The following is a 19,663-nucleotide window of genomic DNA, read 5'->3' on the forward strand; positions in this document are numbered from 1 at the left end:
TATACATTACATTATTTGGGTGTCTGGTTGCTTTTATATAGGCACGTTTAAAATTTCTTCAAACTTCCAGTGCAGGGCTAAATTAATGTACTTTCCTGTTCAGTACTCCCTCTGCGTCTCTTCTGTCTTGCAGAGTGCATCTGTTACCTCACTGGTACTGAGCTACAGTATGCTGTTTTAATATCCTTCACTTGGGTAGATTAACGGAGGCAGTCCACCATAAATTAAAAATGTGAAAAATAATTGTTTCCAAAATGTGTGCAGTTTCTAATTAATGCTATTCCATTTCTTCTTCAGGACGTTTCTACTAGCCTAAAAGTCTCTCCTGCTTGTATGTTTCACTTACCCCCATTTCAAGCCTTTGCAGTGTAAGGACTTGGACCTCTTTTTAGTGCTGAGCACATTCAACTTCAGTACCTAAATTTTAAACTCTTTGGGGCAGTGTCTTTTTGTTCTGTATTTGTTCTGCTCCTGGCCCAATGGGGTCCTGGTCTCTGAGTGTGCTTGAGAGGTGCTACAGTAATGCACATGACATCGCTGGAGGTTTGAAAGAACAGGTTAAACAAACACCTGTCAGGAATGGTCTCCTTATTACTTAACCCTGCCTTGAGTGCAGGGAACTAGACTAGATGACCTGTTTAGGTTCTTTCCAATCCTATATGTCTATGATTCTATAATAAACATTAATAACACCTGCAGGATTGGGACTTTAGAATGTAATGCTGGAAAGGATCAGGGCTCCATAAACATTTGGTGGAGATGCAAATACTGATTAAAAGAAACCGAAGTTTCTTCCCATGGAAAAAAAATTTCAAAACATAATTCTCCATAGAATTGCATGTGCTCTGTTTTTAAAGGCACATATCTGATAGCGTTTTGGGACCAAATAAAACACCCCAATCATGAAGCAAAGATAATAAAATGGCCAGTGGGAATGTGGAGGCAACTTTTTACCGGAGTAGAGGAACTCCGGTAAAAGCAAGAGCACCTCTTGCCCTCACGGTCTCATTGGCCGTTTTATCATCTTTACTACTTGGTTGGGGATGTTTTATTTGATCACAAAATCCCACATAGCCACAGGAGGCCCAGTCTGCAGGAAGCTGCATGTTGCTAGGATAAGAGCTGTAGTTAACGGGAAGGCCTTGCAGAGGTCATGGCTCCAGGGAAGGAATCCAGTTGAGAATGCCTCATGGGTAAAGGGCCTGGCCTTGGACAGTTAGATTCAAGTGGGACTCAAGTGCTAAGACATGTGGTTGAAGGTCTCTTTCTTGTGTGTTCTGTTGAACTTTCCATTTATAAATGAGACCTTAAAAGGGTGGTGGAGTTTGATGCATAAAAGCTTGATAGAGCTTATTAATGGCCCAAATGGGGAAATTAAGGCAGGGCATACCCACAGAGATGCACTTGGCCATAAGGGGTATGCAGGGATGGCATGGAGCCTTAACATGATGTAATTACCTGAATTCACAGCAGATGCCTGAGTGAATACACTTCAGGGATGGCCTTGTAGATTTTTAAGTATCCAAAAGCTGTGTGAGTAAATCAGACCTGTAGATGACATGTGGGTCAACAGAGCAATTTAATGCATCTCCTATGCCATATCCTTCATTTTGTGTACTAGCAAGGGGAGTTTGTAATGGTTTCCATGCTGATCCTTATTGGTATTAAGATCCATAAGAAATGCATGGTATTCAAACACTTATTTCCTTTCTAATATTTAAGTAGAGCCCAGCAATGTGATTTTCTTCCCTATTCACTTTGTACATTTAGAGCCCAGTCCTGTAAGGTGCCAGGTGTCTCCTGAACAATGCTGAGCATTCTTGATTCGACTGCCTTCACTGGGAATTGAAGGGAGGGATTCTCCCATTGGTATAGGTATTTGACTTCTCTGAGACACGGTAGCTGGGTCGATGGGAAAATTTTCCTGTCAACCTAGTGCTGTCTATACCAGGGCTTTGGTCACTTTAACTGCATCACTGAGGGGGTCTGGATTTTTCACACCCTTGAGTGATATAGTTATACTGACTTAATTTCCTAGTGTAGATCGGGTCTTAGAAGGGAGGGAAGTGGCATGTTCAGAACTCTGCATTTATGAAAAATTTGTGGCTTCCCCCAAACATTCAAGTGGTGTGCACAAACTAACAGCCTGCAAAATTTCAGTGTAGATAATGCTGCAGGTTTTGAGTTGTAGAACTACAAAATAGCCTCTGAAACTAGGATCTTTTGTTTCTTTTGCATGGCTGAAAAAGCCAAGGAGATCTTCTTTACCTTGTTTAAAAATCTACCTGTCATTTGGCAGAGGCCTTATGTTCCTGCTTTCATCTTAGAGCCAATATTTGTCTGAGTTACACTGTCATGAAAATAGAGTTAGGTACAGTAATGGGAAAAAAAAGCATACTTTAAGCCAGAGGAGTTGTTACAACAGGAGTCTGTCACTTTTTTTTATGAGTTCATATTACTGAGCAATTCAGATTTTTTTTTTTTTTCTCTCTCAGGGTTGTTGAGAAATAGAAGTCAGGAGGTGGGAGTGAGACAGAGGGAAGGTCTTTCTGAAGTGAAGCAAAGGGAAACCAGGGTTGTCACTAGGAAGGAAGGGGCCACGGGTTAGGATGCTGGCCTGGGATATGGGATACCAGAGTTCCACTGCTGGTTCCCCACAGGCTTCCTATGTAACCTTGTGGAGACCATTTGGTCTCTTTGTGCTTCAGTTCCCCATCTGTACAGTGGGGGTAAGAGCACAGCTCCACCTCCCAAATAGAGCTCCTTGGGCTTCGACCGAGTTGTTTGTGATTTACGTCATGGTAAGTGAGGTGAGAACTGGACCCAATGAGTTGAGGCTTTTGATATAAAATTCAGATCTTTCATTGTTGTGCATTCACAAATAGCACCTGCCTTCTGAGGGCTCTCCATGTGCACTTTACTACTTTATACTGCTCCTTGACCCCCTTACAAATGAGCAGATTTGATCTCAAAGCTTTCCAAAGAGTCAGAGTAATTTCACACTTCATGCACTTGCACAGAGGATTAGGAAACATTTGCATGCCTGCAGTATGACTTTTTTTTCTTTCTTATAAAATTAGAATGGGAATGTATACCAAACCCTGAGGTTTGGGTGGGCCATCTGTTTTCTTACCTTCGTCAACCCCGCCAGAACTATATCTAATGGGTTTGTTGCTGGTCCTCATGTTGACATTGTGTGTGTATTTTACTGTAATTCCCTACTGTCTGTTTTATGCAGGCAAATCCTTTTAGAATAGCAGTGGCAAGAAATTAAAACGGCCAGTAGTGAGTTATTTGAGATCTTGGGATGCAATCAGTTGTGGAAGTAGAACAAAGTGCTTTATTATCAGTGGACTAGCTGACCTGTAGCAGCAGAAATGCAGTCTGTGCTGGCATATAGCTAAGTCCGCCATTTGCAGCAGTCCCACAAGATGGTTTCCAGTTGTGGAGATTTCTGTGGAAGGCAGGCTGTGGTTTACAAAAATTGCATAGTCTGAACCACATTTTAATAATAATTGTCTCCTGCACATCCCATTCATAACTTTGTGGCCCATCTCCCCTTTTCTTATTTATGATCTCCTTACACTTCTGGCAACCACAATTGTGTGTCCTGAAAAGTAAGAGTAGCGAGTTAGTGGGTGTATTTTCAATTATCTCTTAAATAAATTTAGAAGCTTCAAATGAGAGCCAGTTCTTTAGGGAAATGGCTCTCAGCCTTTCCAGACTACTGTACTCCTTTCAGGAGTCTGGTTTGTCTTGCGTACCCCCAAATTTCACCTCACTTAAAAACTACCTGCTTACAAAACCAGACATAAAAATATAGAAGTATCACAGCACACTATTACTGAAAAAGTGCTGACTTTCTCATTTTTACCATATAATTATAAAATAAATCATTTGGAATAGAAACATTTTACTTAGATTTCATTGTATAGTATAGAGCAGTATAAACAAGTCATTGTCTGTATGAAATTTTAGTTTGTACTGACTTCACTAGTGCTTATATCTAGATGAGTTGATGTACCCCCTGGAGGACCTAACAAAATTTAATACGTGTACCCCTGGTTGAGAACTACTGCTCTAGGGAGCAAAATTTTAAAAACCACTGGGGCAGAGAGTTCATTTGTGAGGGGATGGAAGGAATTATTCTCTTGTAACTTTTTTTACATTTTGTTAGGCTGCTGTACATACAGTAATACTTTGTACTGTGATAGTACCTCCCTTTCGAAGAGCTCAAAGCTGTCTATGAACATTAAAGGTGTGGTTTTCAAAAGCACCTAAATGGCATAGGAGCACAAGCCTTATCGGCTTTTGCTATGTTGCCACTGCTGTTTTTTTCACATCCTAATGCATTAAAGTGTGTGAGTTGGAAGGGGTGGATTAGTCCCTATTTTACAGAAGGGGAAATTGAGGTGTGGATTACCGAAAGTGGCGCAGAGAGAGCCTTCAGCAGAGGTGAGACTATCTCCTTATTCTCTTCCTGTGTCCTTGCTGCAAGACCATCCTTCCCCATCCAACACAAACTTGGCTGATAATATGGGTGTAAATTGTCAAAAAGGAGCTCGCAGAGTATATCTAAGTGTGGATTGTACGTGTGTGTGTGTGTGTGTGTGTGTGTGTAAATGCTGCCTTAAATTTGTAGCCATCTTTAAAAGACATTTGGTAATTACTTCAACATGTTTCGACAGGGAGTGACATACTGCGGTGAAAACTTGGCCAGCAACTTAACCATGGCCAATGTCCCCTGGCACGAAGAGGTGGTGCATTTCGTTCGGGAGCTGGCTGAACTGATTCCAGACTATGAGATAGCGTGTGAACATGAACACTCAAACTGCCTCCTGATAGCTCACAAAAAGGTAAGGCATCTCTCTCCTAGCGGTTGAAAGCAGACATGGCATAGAAAGATTTGACGCCTCACTTCCGAAAAGATGTGAGCTGCTGAGTCAAAGCAATTGCTCTACTTCAGCAGATTTTTCTCTCTAGGTTTGGAAGATTAGCTTTTTAAAAATCCCTTAATGCAGTTATCCCATGGAGCTCTGTGGATTAGTTTTAGAGATTGTTATGGGTTCAGTGACTGCCCTTTTACAACCTGCAATACTGTCCTTGATGACACAAGCAAGATCTTGAAAATATCAGACAGTCTTTTGGCTCTCAAAGAAAATGAAAGTCTCTCTCTTGCTGTCTCTGCTTTGTATTTTTTGGCAGCAGGAATAAACTAAATGGGGATGGGTTGGTTGTTGCAATCTCCTGCCCCTATTTCTTCCTTAATAATGCTGTTCAGCAATGAGTGTCCCCATGCAGATTAGACATTGAAGGGACACCAGAGCTTAGAGGAGTTCGGGTTATATATATATATATATAATAATATTTTTTTAATCATCAGAATTCCTGTCAAAGCCGTAGACATCTTTATTCCTTTTACTCCCAAGTTGGAGGAGCACTGGGGACTGCGTTTCTTCTTTGAGATAAACAATTTCTGCACAAGACAAATTGATATGTGGGTTTTAAGCATGGAAAAATTTCCTCTCAGAACAACTTGATGTATCTGGTTTGCAGTATCTGAGAGGTCTCCGCAACTGTATTTCTAGAAAACTGATTTTAAAGGACAAACAATAAAGCAGCTCTGTCATAATTTCATACACTCTCTATCCATATAAATGATAAACAACTGTGAAACTACTACTGCTGTCATAACAGCGACACCAGCCCAGCGGTTCTGTCAGGCACTGAGATACTTTGTAGGCAAAGCATGTTTCAGTGGCGCATATATGTATGTGTATATATAATGTGTGTTTCTTATAAATGCCATCAAAGTAATTTCAAATGCATGTGAAATGCCAAAAGGATAGTTAATTTTTAAGCGTGTGGGGTTCAGAAAATATTGTACTGTTTGGCATTCTATTGTACAGGAAAACATTTTAAAATGCAAAACGAAGGACTTGCTAGGCAGCTGATGACATCACTACTTCTTATCTTGATATTACATAGTCTGTATGGTATTCACCTGTTACCTCTGATCATTTACTTAAATTGTGAACTCCTTTTGGGGCCGTTCTCTTGTCTCCTGTGTGTACTGTGCCTATCACAGTGGGCCTCGCTCCTAACTGCAGGCCTCTAGGCACTACAACACACACACAATAACAAATTAGTCTATTTGGTTAAAATCCCAACTTGCAGAAAATCAGAAGTTATTTTTAATTGGTGTTTGCAACTAATTATAGTGGCTGAAAATTTCCACTAGGAAATTTTCAAAGGTGCCAAGTTCACATTTAAAAAAAAAAAAAGTGGGGGGTGTGTGTGGAGTAGAATTAAAAAAAATCTGACATGCTACTTTCTTGGCCCATGTCCTCATAATATTTCCTTATTTTTCAATTCAAATCTTGTGTGGTGGAACTGGTAGCTGTGCCAGATTGGAAAAATCTCTTCCATAGCAAGGTGAAGGTCTGGCCTAAGGAAAGGAAACCAATTATCCCCTAGGTCATTGATAAATTATATATAATTTAAGTAACACCATTATTAACAGTAACAAGAATAGATGGATACTAACCTGTGAGAAATTCTACAACTACTTTGCTTTCCAAATTCATGAGGAGAGGGTGTCTCTTGGAGGCAATCAATACCCAGGAGCTAAAATAATGAATAAAAAGTATATTTATTTCTACTCCTTTTTAATTCTGGATTTCAAGCTCCAGTAGAGAATAAAACTCATCAGTGTTTTACTTGTGGAAAACCAGAGCTATGGGAGCCATTAGGCTGCATAAAAGGAACCTTTTAAAATAAAAAAGAGTGGAGAAAAAAGGATATTAGAAATAATTAAGAAATTTCATTTCCTTCATTCTGTTTTGCAAGATCTAGCTGTTTTATTAAGTTCAAATAAAAAAAACCCCAACCCTTCATTGAAATGCTTGCATATTCAAGAGAATTTAAAAATGGCACAGAGAGAGTGAGCTGTTTAGTACTTGTTTTGTCTTAAAGTAGGGGCATTGACTACCAGCTGCTTTAAATATAGATAATCACTTAAGCCCTTTTGAAAATATCACCCTAAGTCCCATTGTCAAAAGCACTTGGGCATTTGAGTGGCTGACTCATTGATAGTGAATGTGATTTAGGGGCCTAAGTCCTTTTTGAAAATGGGACTTGGGCACATTTGAAAATTTTATCGTTCGGGCCCAATGCAATTCCCATAGATGCTGGATGCAAGACTCCCATTTATTTCAGTGGAAATTGGATCTGACTTTTAGTGTTGCATTAGCCACTGTGATTAAAAACACTTGGTTAATCAGTATTAACCTGTAGATGAAGAAGCTGATACTTATACTATTTTGAGGTTGGCTTGAAACTAACTGCTGTAGAGTAGCCATTGCTAGCAAGTGCCATTTTGTTCAATGAAGGTAGATAGCCCTGTAGCAGCAACAGTACTAGTCCCCTTGGCTATCTGTTCCTTGTTTGTATTGCCCAGTGTGTGCCACTTTTTCAGAAGGTGTCAGTCCCACTTGTCTCTTCTGTGTCCTCCCAGCTGTGTCTTTTTTTTCTTAAACGGACGACTTCCACCTCCCCTGGAGAGGTGCCCAGAGTATTCCAGCTCCCTCCTGTCTGATTATATTTTCCAAGCATAGCTGTTATAGTCTCAAGTAATTGCATTTGCTTTGTGGCAAATCCTATGAACAGTCAAGTACAAAAATCTAATTTATTGCAGTGCTTTTGAATTAATTGGTGGAGATATCGAGACAGCAGCAACTTTCTAATTTAACAATTAATTCTAATAACCTTTCCAGAGAGAGAACTTAGGCAGCTGGTTTTCCTTGTGTTGTAACAATAAATGGTATCCTTGAGACAATCAGAGTGAGTGACTAATAAGGGAGAAAAATCTTCTGCAGATGCCTCGCAGCAAGTATCTTTTTGAATGAAAGTTACAATCGCAGTAATTTCTGGAATAAAAACGTCTGCTTCTCTTTTTTTTGTTTTGTTGGATTTGTTTTACCCTGATGCCATGTATTCCATTGTGTTGAAACCCTTGTTTGCAATTACTTTCTATTATAATGATTTTAAATAACCTACCTTGCTTTGTGATGGGTTTGTTTTCCATCAATGCTGTCTGTCGCTTTACATTCCTGGGTTTCTCATGAGTGCTATTTGTATTTGTACTACCTTTCTTGCTTTCTACTTCTGTTGCTGTTCATTTTTGATCAGCTAAAACCAGGTCCTTAACACTGCAGGATTATTTTTAAGAATTTAAGTATTTTGTGAGCTTCTTCCTTGTTGGTGTAGCGATGAGTATCCCCACCTGTCATCCGGGGTACCTGGGTTTTTTCTCCCTGCCAGGAGACTGCATTTTGAGGTGGACAGTTGGGCAAGGCATTGGGCTACTACTGTATTGTGTTGTGCATGCGTGCGTTCGAATCCCACTTTCATCAGTCTTTAGGAGGTTTCAGTAGTGTAGTTGCTTATCATGTGGAAGGTCCCCAGTTCGAAACAGGATAGAAACAAATCAAAGTTTGGGGTAAACCGGTAAAATCCAAAGGTAGTCAGACAAGATAATTGAATGGTCCCTTCTAGCCTTAAAATCTGTGAATTGACATACCTTGTAAAGGTGGATCTGAATTCAAATGGTGGATTCAGAGACCCCAAAACTTTGGGAATGTTTGGCTCTGGATGTGACAGTTATAGCTCAAACCCTCTCTTAGTACCTCTTGTGTTCTACATTGTCTGCAGGTTTCAGCACTGGATTTTGTGGGCTGCAGTGCTTTAGAATTGATGTTTCCAAGCAGGGTGAATCCTGACCCACGAGAGGGTGGCGGGTGGGTTCTACATGGGTCTGTGTAATCTTCAAAGCTTGTCTCTCTCATCAACAGAAGCTGATCCAATAAAAGATATTATCTCATTCACCTTGTCTCTCAGAAAGATCCACAGCATTTTATTTCCTTCCTGTCCCTAACAGTCCCACATTTTTCAGGTCAATTTTTGGGTATAAGCATTCTCTATCCTCCTAGAACCTGGGATCCAAAATCTGGACTGCATTCTCTTCTTGTTTATGCTAGTTTGATGTCTGTGTAACTGTACCGACGACAATAGAGTTGCATGGTGAGAGGAGAATTGAACCTCCACTGCCATAAATTTGAACCGGATATAAAACATCCCTGTGTTTACAGCAGGCAGGGAGACCCATGTAGCTCCCTAACCTGTCCATGAAATAGTCTAACTTCTCAACAGCAATATTATTGCAGGCATGGGATTGTAACTTGACGTTTCTGTGATTTTTCTTTAGTGTCACTCTCAAAATATGAGGTTGGTTCTGCTGTGCTTGATCTGTTAGTTATTAAAAAGGGCACTGTAGTTACTCTGAAGTAATCCATTTTTCATCCATTAGAATTAAAACTGTCGGTGTATCTATGGCATAATTGGTAAATGGGCTGCTCCATAATGATGATGGTAAGAATTATATATAAAAAAAATTACAATAATGCATCTTTTATATAGAATAATATGTATAAGATTAGACTTAATAAATAGCAGCTAATAAATTACAGAAGAGAGATTCCCATGTGTGGATGGCATTATGCCACTATACCGAGGATGATACAGATATATTGCAAGGCTTTTACTCTTTTAGAAAGTGCGATAACAAATTGAAAGTATAAAACTTTCAGTGCTAAATTTGGATGATGGTCTGATTGTCTAAACTGGTGATGCTGTTAAAGGGTTTAAAAAAAATCACTGATCATGTGACTAGGGTACTTGGGGACAGAGAGAGATTGTTGGGGGGAAAATGGAAATCTTCAGTGTGATTGTTCATGGATGGTGGTTTTTAAAATTTCTGGAAGGATATAGTTCTGCACCAGTATCATTGTTCCCCAGCAGTCAGTGCTGTATACTGATTTTTGTACCCTCTACGGTATAGTATGTGGTAAAATTCTCATAATTAGAAGTCCCATACACTGTTAGAGTTTTATAACATTCCATACCACATGTTGATGACTTGATTCATCTCCTAATCCTAGTTGCTTCTTGTGTAACCTAAAGTTATAACTAGCAATTAAAAAATAATGCTCAGTTCTGAATTAGAAGTGGTGATATGAGCCTGATAGAATTCAGCTGTCTGCCATATTTCTTTTGGTTTCACATCAGCTCCAGTCCAGTTACTCCTGCCATACAAGAAAGCATATATTAAGAACCTTAAATAGTTAGGTAAAGAAACTATCCACAATAACTTAATGAATTATTCAGGTTGACTCGGACAGATTTCTATTGGCAGGTGGTGTGAATAGCCTTGTTAGGAAAATTTGCATAATGTAATGCTGTGCACTGCCATTATGTTTCATCTGTTTAATGCTACTTTTTGAATGTATAAAAGCTGTTTTATTAAGATATCTCACTGTCATCAGCTTAAATTAAGGAACTGAGCTTGGAAAGTTGCATGAGAAAATGGATTAATTTTTTTTCCCAACTAACCTAATTTAAGAATTTTCCTCAGGGTGCATGTTAATGAGAACAAAAGGTGGTTTATGCTGAAATAGTGCAAAGAAAATGGCATAAATTGCTGCACTGAGGGGCCATAGATAAGTAAATATAATAGTCATAACGTTTAAAAAGGAAACTTCCTATAATATTACATTGGATTTAGATAGCTCCTTCTGTCTGAGAAACTTGGATGTCTTAAACATTTGAGTTAAGCAACACAGGGAGGGAAAGTGGAGGTGGCAGCAATATCCCCATTTCAGAGATGGGAAAACAGAGGTATGGAAAGGTGAAATAACTTGAAGCTCAGTGGCAGAGCCATGACTAGAACCAGATCTATTTGTTGGTCTAGGTTTTTTCACTGCACCGCATGACCATGGTATTTGAGTACCTTCTGACTCCTGCTTCCAGGCGTTAGTCAGTAGCCAATTCATGCCTCTCTGTTCCATACATTGAGGAGTCCTTGTGGCACCTTGGAGACTAACAGATTTATTTGGGCATAAGCTTCTGTGGGCTAGAATCCACTTCATCAGATGCATGGAGTGAAAATACAGGAGCAGGTATAAATACATGAAAGGATTGGGGGTTGCTTCACCAAATGTGAGATCAGTCTAACAAGATAAATCAATTAACAGCAGGATACCAAGGGAGGAAAAATAACTTTTGAAGTGGTAAGAGAATGGCCCATTACAGACAGTTGACAAGAAGGTGCGAGTAACAGTAGGGAGAAATTAGTATTGGGAAAGTTAAATTTAGGTTTTGTAATGACCCAACCAATCCCAGTCTCTATTCAGGCCTAATCTGATGGTATCCAGTTTTCAAATTTAATTCCAGTTCTGCAGCTTCAAGTTAGTCTGTTTTTGAAGTGTTTTTTTGTTTTTTTTTGTTGTTGTTGAAGAATTGCCACTTTCAGGTCTGTTGTTGAGTGACCAGAGAGATTGAAGTGTTCTCCTACTGGTTTTTGAACGTTATGATTCCTGATGTCAGATTTGTGTCCATTTATTCTTTTGCATAGAGACTGTCCGGTTTGGCCAGTGTACATGGCAGAGGGGCATTGCTGGCACATGATGGCATATATCACATTGGTAGATGTGCAAGTGAATGCCCTTGATGGTGTGGCTGATATAGTTAGGTCCTATGATAGTATCCCTTGAATAGATATGTGGACAGAGTTGGCACCGAGATTTGTAGCAGGATTTAGTTCCTGGGTTGGTGTTTTTGTTGTGAGGTGTGTAGTTGCTGGTGAGTATTTGCTTCAGGTTGGGGGGCTATCTGTAAGCAAGGACTGGCCTGTCTCCCAAAGTCTGTGAGAGTGAGGGATCGCCCTTCAGGATAGGTTGTAGATCCTTGATGATGCACTGGAGAGGTTTTAGTGGGGGTTGTAGGTGACAGCTAGTGGCGTTCTGTTACTTTCTTTGTCAGGCCTGTCTTGTAGTAGGTGACTTCTCGGTATCCTTCTGGCTCTGTCAATAATTGTATCGTATCACACTTTATACATCAATATATTACGTGCACAAATATGATACATGTAGAATCTTTGTAAGCCTGGTGCCATGGCTTCAGAGAATAATATACTGCAGTAGACCCACAGTCAATAGCCATTTTAATGCTGTCTAGTCTTGCAGAGCTAATAAACTTAGTCTCCATGAAAAGGTATGGGGGGGGGGAGAAGGAAAGAGGAAAAAAAATGGACAACAGCCCTTACCATCTGTGCCAGCAAATGAGCAATTAATGGAGTGGCACTTACACTAGCCTAAAAGGAAACATCTGTTTTATGCTGGTGTTTTGGGAGAAGAGTGTTGCTCTTAGTTGGCAAAATACGGGTTTATTTTGACCCAGGTGTAACATCTAGTGGTTCTTTCTGGGAAGTTAGAGTGCTGTGTTGCTTTTACAAATCGGCTCTCTAAATATATTGAGACAGCTCTGAAAATGAAAAGCATTTTCGTGTGTGTTCGTGTGATAACAATCATGTTAGATGACCACAAGCAATCAATGAGAGTATCTGATATGATGTGCTAGTGTTCCTACAGGCTTTAAAAGATAGCACATTTTTAAGTTGCAAGAGATTTTGCAGCTAAAAAAAGTATCCTAAGCTATGTGTGCACATCTGTACCGTCTTCCTAAGAACATGTTTTGTTTGTTGGAAAAAGAATTGTTTAAGCTCAGTAAGAAATCATTTGAGGGAAGCTGCTGAAAATAGGGACTCATGGGGGTTGTTCTGATGCAATCCTAACCAGTGCTTTGAAGATAAGTCTTACATTTCAGTAAATGTGGGAGCAGTGGTCTTTTTTTTTTTTTTTTTTTTTTTTTTTAAGTACTTCATCAAATGACTGTACTGTGCAATAGAGTTAAAGGGACATTCTCAAGGTTTGCAAGCCCAACATGGAACACTTCTAAAGTATATAAAATGATTTTCTGCAAGTGGATATGTGTGACCATATTGCTCTGGGACTGGGGGGATCCAAATGCAAAAACAAGCAACCCCTGTTAACAATTCTGGTTTCTCTGAGCCTTCCAGGAATGGAGAGAGACACAATGTTGCCTTGAGGCATTGTTCATGTCAAGTTTAGTTCCTAACTGGCTCACAAGAGTATGAAGCAGTTTGGGAAAGCAAGGGGGAGAGCAACGTGTGTGTGTGTGTGTGTGTGTGTGTGTGTGTGTGTGTGTGTGTGTGTGTTGGAAAATTTAACAAGCCTATGTTCTGAGTTCCCTAGTTGGAGTGCTCAGCTAAGAAGCTGGAGTTTTAACACTCTTGGAGTCCTTCCTGTTGAAACCTAATAAATAGTTTTTGAATGTCTGATAGTTGGGTGTGAGAGAGTAAATTTTCATGTTTTTTTTTGAAATGGGTGGATGAAGGAAGAGGAAGATGGTAACCAGAATTAAACCTTGCATCTGTCAGCCTTAAAAAGCTTCCCTTTCAATATTTGCTGGTGAAAAACCCTCTTTTAACACGTGGTGCTGTTAGCAGACTGGAAAAATGTTGGTTGAACACTTGCGGAAACCAGATTTTAAAATTCTGTAAGTTGGAGATGGAAAACCTCTATTACATCCTCCAGTCCATCTTTCTGCCAATGCAGGATCATTCCCTACAGTACAGTCCTGGAGCAGTTTGTCGCTAAGCAATGCCATTGAAGCATGCACTACTTTTTCTTTCCATTGAGTAATTTTTTTTATGTAGTCTAGAAATGATTTATGTTTAACCATTATTTTTTTGGTTTGCTGTAACTTCTGCATGTGAAATGATGTACCTTGAGGTTATTAAAGAATAACTGATGAAAAAAGTAATGCCCTGTTTTTCCTGTTTAGTGGTGGTGTGAAGAATTGCTGTGTAGCTAAACTCTTTCATTTGACCTCAGTTTGGGGCATAAATGAAACACAGCATGATTGCATCCGATGAAGTGAGCTGTAGCTCACAAAAGCTTATGCTCAAATAAATTTGTTAGTCTCTAAGGTGCCATAAGTACTCCTTTTCTTTTTGCGGATACAGACTAACACGGCTGCTACTCTGAAACATGATTATTGCTGTTCAGTCAATAGTGGAAAGAATTCCATGTTTCATAGACCTTTCAGTTCAGCCTTCCTGACAGTCTGCAAGGAGAAGACCCTAATGAATGAAGTGGACAGAGCAGCTAATTATCACTTCTCCCATGAGAGGATATGTCCTTCCAGCTCAGGATTAGCTCCAGAAGGGTAAAACTTGGATAGTAACTGCAACAAGCTTCACTGCACCACTCTGGTTGAATTTCTTATTTTGCCTAGAGTACATTCTCTTTGTCTGGGAATAAGTATATGAAGAACTACCAAAGTGAATGGATGAAGAGACACCTTATTCTTTAGTTTAATGCATGTTCCTCAGAAGAGAAAAATAGTGTCATCCTTGTTAGGATAAACTAATTGATTTTTGGCTGACTTCTATTTTTCAGCTGTAGCATTTCATGTCACAGTCTTTGGTTCTCTTCTGTATTGTATCCCTCCATATAAATCTGTTGAGACTTTTATTTCTCTGCAATTATGCCTGTCTGATGGAATGTAGTATATTGTACTACAAATTATATTATCTCAAACATAAATTCTTTATACGTTAGTTACTAAAAATTGCTTATGCACTGCAGCAATTAACTGTTTTCCACATTTTAATCTGTTGTTTCCTTCAGGAATGTTCAGTTTTACATAATAAGAAGCTACTCTATTTTCAGCGTAAAGAAATTCAAGTGGAAATGGTATTCCAGTAGATAATGCCCTTTGAAATAATGTTAGATACACATCCATTGGGGTAAATAAAAAACAAAGTAGTCAACATTAGCTCATGATGTGCTGTCAGTATTGGCCTGAAATGACCCCCTCTTCCCATCAACCTCTTCCCTCAGGCATGATCCAAAGTTCATCAATGGAAAGACTCCCATTCACTTAAGTGGGCTTTGGATTGGGCCCCCCATAGATGTTGCTGGGAAAAGATTAAGTGGGTTTTTTGCACATTGAGGCAGGATGGAGGGGAGTGGCTCCCTAGAGTAAGTACTGGAAGGTGCTCAGGCACTATGGTAATGAAGGTGGGGTAAATATGCCTGTATCAGATAGAGGAATATGCCTGTATCAGAACTATGGTGTGGGCTAAGCATCCCAGAGATAGGAACCAGTAGAGCAGTCAAGCCTGAGGTGAATGTCTGAGCTGACCTTTATATAACCTTACTGTTAATAAAACCAAACCCCAGAAAGGGGATGAGTTTTCACTCTTCAGTGACTTAATTTTAGAGCTGGTTGGAAAGGACAATCTCACATAGCCTGTGTGGCGGTTTTTTGTTGTTGTTGTTGTTGTTGTTTTTTAACTGAGCTAACAAAAAAAAGTAGTCCCTTGTTCCTGTATTCATTACCTTAACAGACTAACTAGGTAGCGAAAAATATAATAAAAATCCCAACTGTATCGACCTTTGAAATAACACTAGTTTTTAGTAGTATCGTTCCATTGTTTGTGTGAACATTGAAATACTATAGAAAGTCTTAAATCTTTCGCTAGCTGGAGAATGCTCATAAAATTGTTGAACTCCAATCAGTAAATCTGTGTGGACAACTGAAGAAGTCATTGTCCCGCTCCCCGCAGTTTATTTGATTTTTATTGCCTTGGAGGAAATAATTGATTTCCATGTTCCACTGTGCTTAAAGATGACTTTTTCATATCCATGTGTTGTTGTTGTTGCACCACAGCATTAAAAATATTAAATATTTCTTCTGTTTTTGTAACAAAATATCATAGAATAGTAGCTTGATTGTTGCTATGGGAGTTGGATGATGATGTTTATGAAAGCCTGTAAAGGACCCCAATCGGGATTTAGGGCCCCGTTGTGCCAGATGGTGTACATCCACATGAGAAGATGTAGCTGAATTGCTTAAAATCTAATTTAGACTCCATATGAGTTGAGGGTTCATCACAAAAACCATAAGTAACTGGAAAGGCCTGCATCGTTGACTAGACTTTTTGAGTTGTTTAGCTCTAGTTCAGAGTGGGAATGATGGCATTTGGAATGGGTCCTGAAGGGAAGGTGTCCTTGGGAAAAGATTTAGCCTGAGTTTCCTGGAATGTTGTTTTGGAATTTCCTTTGTGTAGTAAAAACCCGGAAAGGGTGAATTTTTGATCTTGGGATGAATGCCTGTCTTTTGTTTGGAGCTGGGTGGGAACTCCCCCAACTCGCATTGACCTTGACTGGGTAAGTTTGTTTCCTTTCACTGTGCCTCTGGTTGCCCAATTAAAAATGACTCCTGATTCTTATGTGCCTTTTAAAGCACTTTGCATACTTTTCATGCATGGATCTGCAAGCATTATTGTTGCATTTGGAATTCTACACTGGTTTCTCTGCTATAATTCAGGTCTTATTTGTTTATTGCACACTCCCTTCGTTGCGTTATCAAGTTTTTGCTGTTTGACCCCAGTTTGTTTGGCCTTCAATAAGGGTTTGGTTTTAGGTCCTCACTTGGTTTCTTTTTCATATATATGATCCTATAGAGTAATAGCATTTGATCCCATTTGTCTCTAATAGAGCCTGCATATCAGATAAAGAAGATTGACACTTTGCGTAATTGCATTCGGTCATGAAAATCTTCTGATTTTCTTAAGGGGATTGTGCGGGTTAACGTTTTCTACAGGAATCTGACAGCTCACATTGTATAACTTTTAAGAATTCTGCCCCCTTGTTACAAAAATAGCCCACTGGACACTAGTGCTGGACATACCATTTTAGGTCCCCCAATTATCCTAGTATGTTTTGACAAAGATGAATGTAGTCTTAGTTGGACGGTTAGAGCAATGAAATAGAACACTACTGTGGTCTGAGAAAAGTAAGTAGCTATTTTTTAAAAAAAAAAAAGCTAATTTTTCTCCAAAGCTCTTTTTAAAATCTCATTTCTGTAAGAGACCACTTTCCCCAACTAAATTGGACAGCAGTGGAGTTCTGTATCTGTAGCAGCTGCTGTGCACTGTGAAGAAGACTACTTGAATGCTCACCCATTTGGCAATTTAATTTCTTTGTAACCCACACATTCATGTTCTACTGAGTGCGGGTGAAACTGAATCACTATTGATTAGCTTGTCAGTGCAGATGTGGGTTTGGTGGTATTTCTGTTCATCCTTCAGATAATACACAAAATTGCCATATTGTTTCCAATTTAATAATCTAGCTAGTATAGTAGACTGCTGTCTGGACTGTTGCTGTAGTTTTTAATCTATATCTTTGTTTCATTTTGACTTGATGACTTGTGGTAATAGCAGTTTTTCTTATTGTGGGAGTGGGTACAAAGTTTGTCAGCTGCTGAATGCAGTTAAAAAAATTATTGCACAGTTCCTCCCTCCCCCACCCCCCTTTCCAAGGTAAGAGCACCTCATTGGTTTGCAAAAAAGTAGGGTTGTTGAACTATCTATTTGCTGATGTAGTTTCAGGTTTTAACAATTTTATTTGATCTTTAATCACCATCCACTAGGTTGCCCTTTATCTTTGCTTCTTTAAATGGCTTTGATCCATTCCATATCTATGGAGTTCCTTGTGTAGTTATGAAAATTAATTCACTGTGCGTTAAACAGTTCACTTTCACTGTATCACATGCTTAAGTCTGCAATGACAATCCATTTGTTGGTTTCCTCTCTTTAAATATTGCATGTGCATTATATGCCAACATTTGTTGGCATCCTGACACATTTTATGAACTTAAGTGTCTTTTGTTCTAGGGATTCAAAGCTCTTTTAAGTCATTAAATAAGCCTCTCTCATTCTCATGAGGTTAGAGGGAGCATGATAGCTAGTTGACTGATTGGGGAGTAAGGCACAGAGAAGTTAACTGACTTGCCCAAAGTCACAAGAGTCAAAGTGAGCTACAAACAGAATACAGGAGTCCCGATTCCCATTCTCCAACTCTAGCTGTTGAGCACCACTGCATCTGGAGGCCTCAGCCAAGAGAAGTGCCCTATTGTGGTAGGAGCATAGGACATGGGAAGAGAGTCACTGTGCTGCAGAGCTTTTAGTCTGAGTAGACGAGAGACAAAGGGTGCGAGGGAGCAACAAAGGTAAGGTGAAGTGGCTTGCCCAGTGTCAGGGACAACAATGGATGTAGAGCCCAGCTCTCCTCTTACCGGGAGCCATACCCTATCTACTAGACCACACTGCCTTTTAGGCAAAAACATCTCTTTAAATTACAAGTTGCTTTATTGCAAGCTGTATCCAGAACAAGAGATACATCGCCTAGTTTGAACACTGCCTTCGTATCATCACATATTTAGAGCGAACGTTGAATAAAAAGTATTTGACAATGAAATCATTGCCTGCAATTATGACTCTGCATTTTCCTGTTCTTGGCTAAGAGAACTATGCTGAGGAATCTTTAGACAAGCCATCTTCATAACTATTAGATGGACAGCAATATAGTAACAGGAGCAAAGTTTTATTTCAAATGTTGCTGATGTTGGCTTTTTTTTTTTTCCTGCTGAAAAGCTTTTAGCTCTTGGGCATCAAGTCAGATGCCATTTAAATGCATAACATTCAATTTTTAAACCCCCATCCCCCTCCGTGCCAGAACATTCTCAGTCTTTCTTGGATGGAGTGTATAATAGGCACTTACTTAGCGCCGATAACGCCTAATTGAGGATTCAGTCAAGGCTGTTGCTAAATTAGCAGAGCTGGCTTATTAGACAAATGCAGTATAGACTTGTCAAAATAAGCAATTCTTAAAATTCCCATTGCATAAAAGGAGAATTCATGTAATTAAGCTTCTCTTCCTTTTTCTGTTCCCAGGACACTGACCTCTTATTCTTGATGATTCAAATCTGTTTCCTACAAAGGCACACCTGTATTATTTACCTGATTTCGTTTCACTCGGTGGTTGCTAATGTCCTCTAGCCAGTACAGCATGCTTATGTAACCCACTGGTGAGAGTGTGTTACAAGTCCTCATCCATTCTGATCTGCAGAGGATATGAGTTGTTAAAGCCCTCAGTTACAGGGCTTTGGCTATTTAGCTGAACCGGGAGCATCTCTTGCTTTTAGCTCTGGAGGAACCCGTTGTAATCCCAGTATGTCAGTCAAGATGATGACTGTTACACAGGTTGATCACTGTCATGGGACAAGATCCTCCAAACAGGGATACCCCACTAACATTGTGTAACACACAAGGCTGAGACAGAGTTTTTCCGGCACCTGAAACCATATTATTCAGATAAGAATGAATGCTCGGGTGAATGCTGAGATGGCTGCGAAATAGGCTGTCGAGTGTAGCCAAAGAGGATAGGATGAGGTATTCCTTACGAGGAGACAGCACTGAGTGTTAACAGGATCAGAAGGACATTCACTTTTGACATGCAGGTAATGCATCCAAGAAATTAAGTCTATATGCCGGTAGAGAACACTCAATTTTGACTAGAGCCTTAAGAAAAGGGACTGTTCCACATCTGTGTGCATTTTGTTAAGCTTCAAGATGTGAACTGGAAAAAGTGGATTCCCATTGATTGTGAACAATACGCTCTCTATATGGCTTTTCAGATTCAGTCATTATCATGTCTTAATTTTTGGATGGCTTCTTTTCCCTGGGAGAAACGCTGTGTCTAGAGAATAAGAATGCTGCAGTTTGACCCAATTTAAAATGTAGCTATGAATTCATCAGCTTGGCTAAGCATATAGTTAAGTTTTTTTGGTACTCCTTATTGGTCCCAGATATGAAAATATTCTTTTTTCCCGT

General features: G+C 39.5%; 1 protein-coding gene and 1 long non-coding RNA gene across 7 annotated transcripts in view; both read left to right on the forward strand.

Moving 5' to 3' along the window:
• The window catches only part of LOC119844693 (S-adenosyl-L-methionine-dependent tRNA 4-demethylwyosine synthase TYW1-like), a 123,173-nt gene that overhangs the window by 102,437 nt on the left and 1,073 nt on the right, over positions 1-19,663 (forward strand). For 5 of the 6 annotated variants that reach the window (XM_043499423.1, XM_043499422.1, XM_038375900.2 and 2 more), the window contains exon 16: positions 4,689-4,856. In XM_043499423.1, coding sequence (XP_043355358.1) covers positions 4,689-4,856 — 168 coding nt within the window. Of the gene's footprint in view, positions 1-4,688; positions 4,857-19,663 lie in introns of those variants that run through there. The other variant, XR_006276222.1, reaches the window with a different exon arrangement.
• On the forward strand, positions 10,039-19,661 carry LOC122456988. Its single transcript, XR_006276224.1, has 3 exons — positions 10,039-10,050; positions 11,354-11,368; positions 16,485-19,661. It is a non-coding gene; the product is annotated as an uncharacterized LOC122456988 (long non-coding RNA).

This window comes from Dermochelys coriacea, chromosome 17 (genome assembly GCF_009764565.3).
Source record: "Dermochelys coriacea isolate rDerCor1 chromosome 17, rDerCor1.pri.v4, whole genome shotgun sequence".
Taxonomy (NCBI): domain Eukaryota; kingdom Metazoa; phylum Chordata; order Testudines; family Dermochelyidae; genus Dermochelys; species Dermochelys coriacea.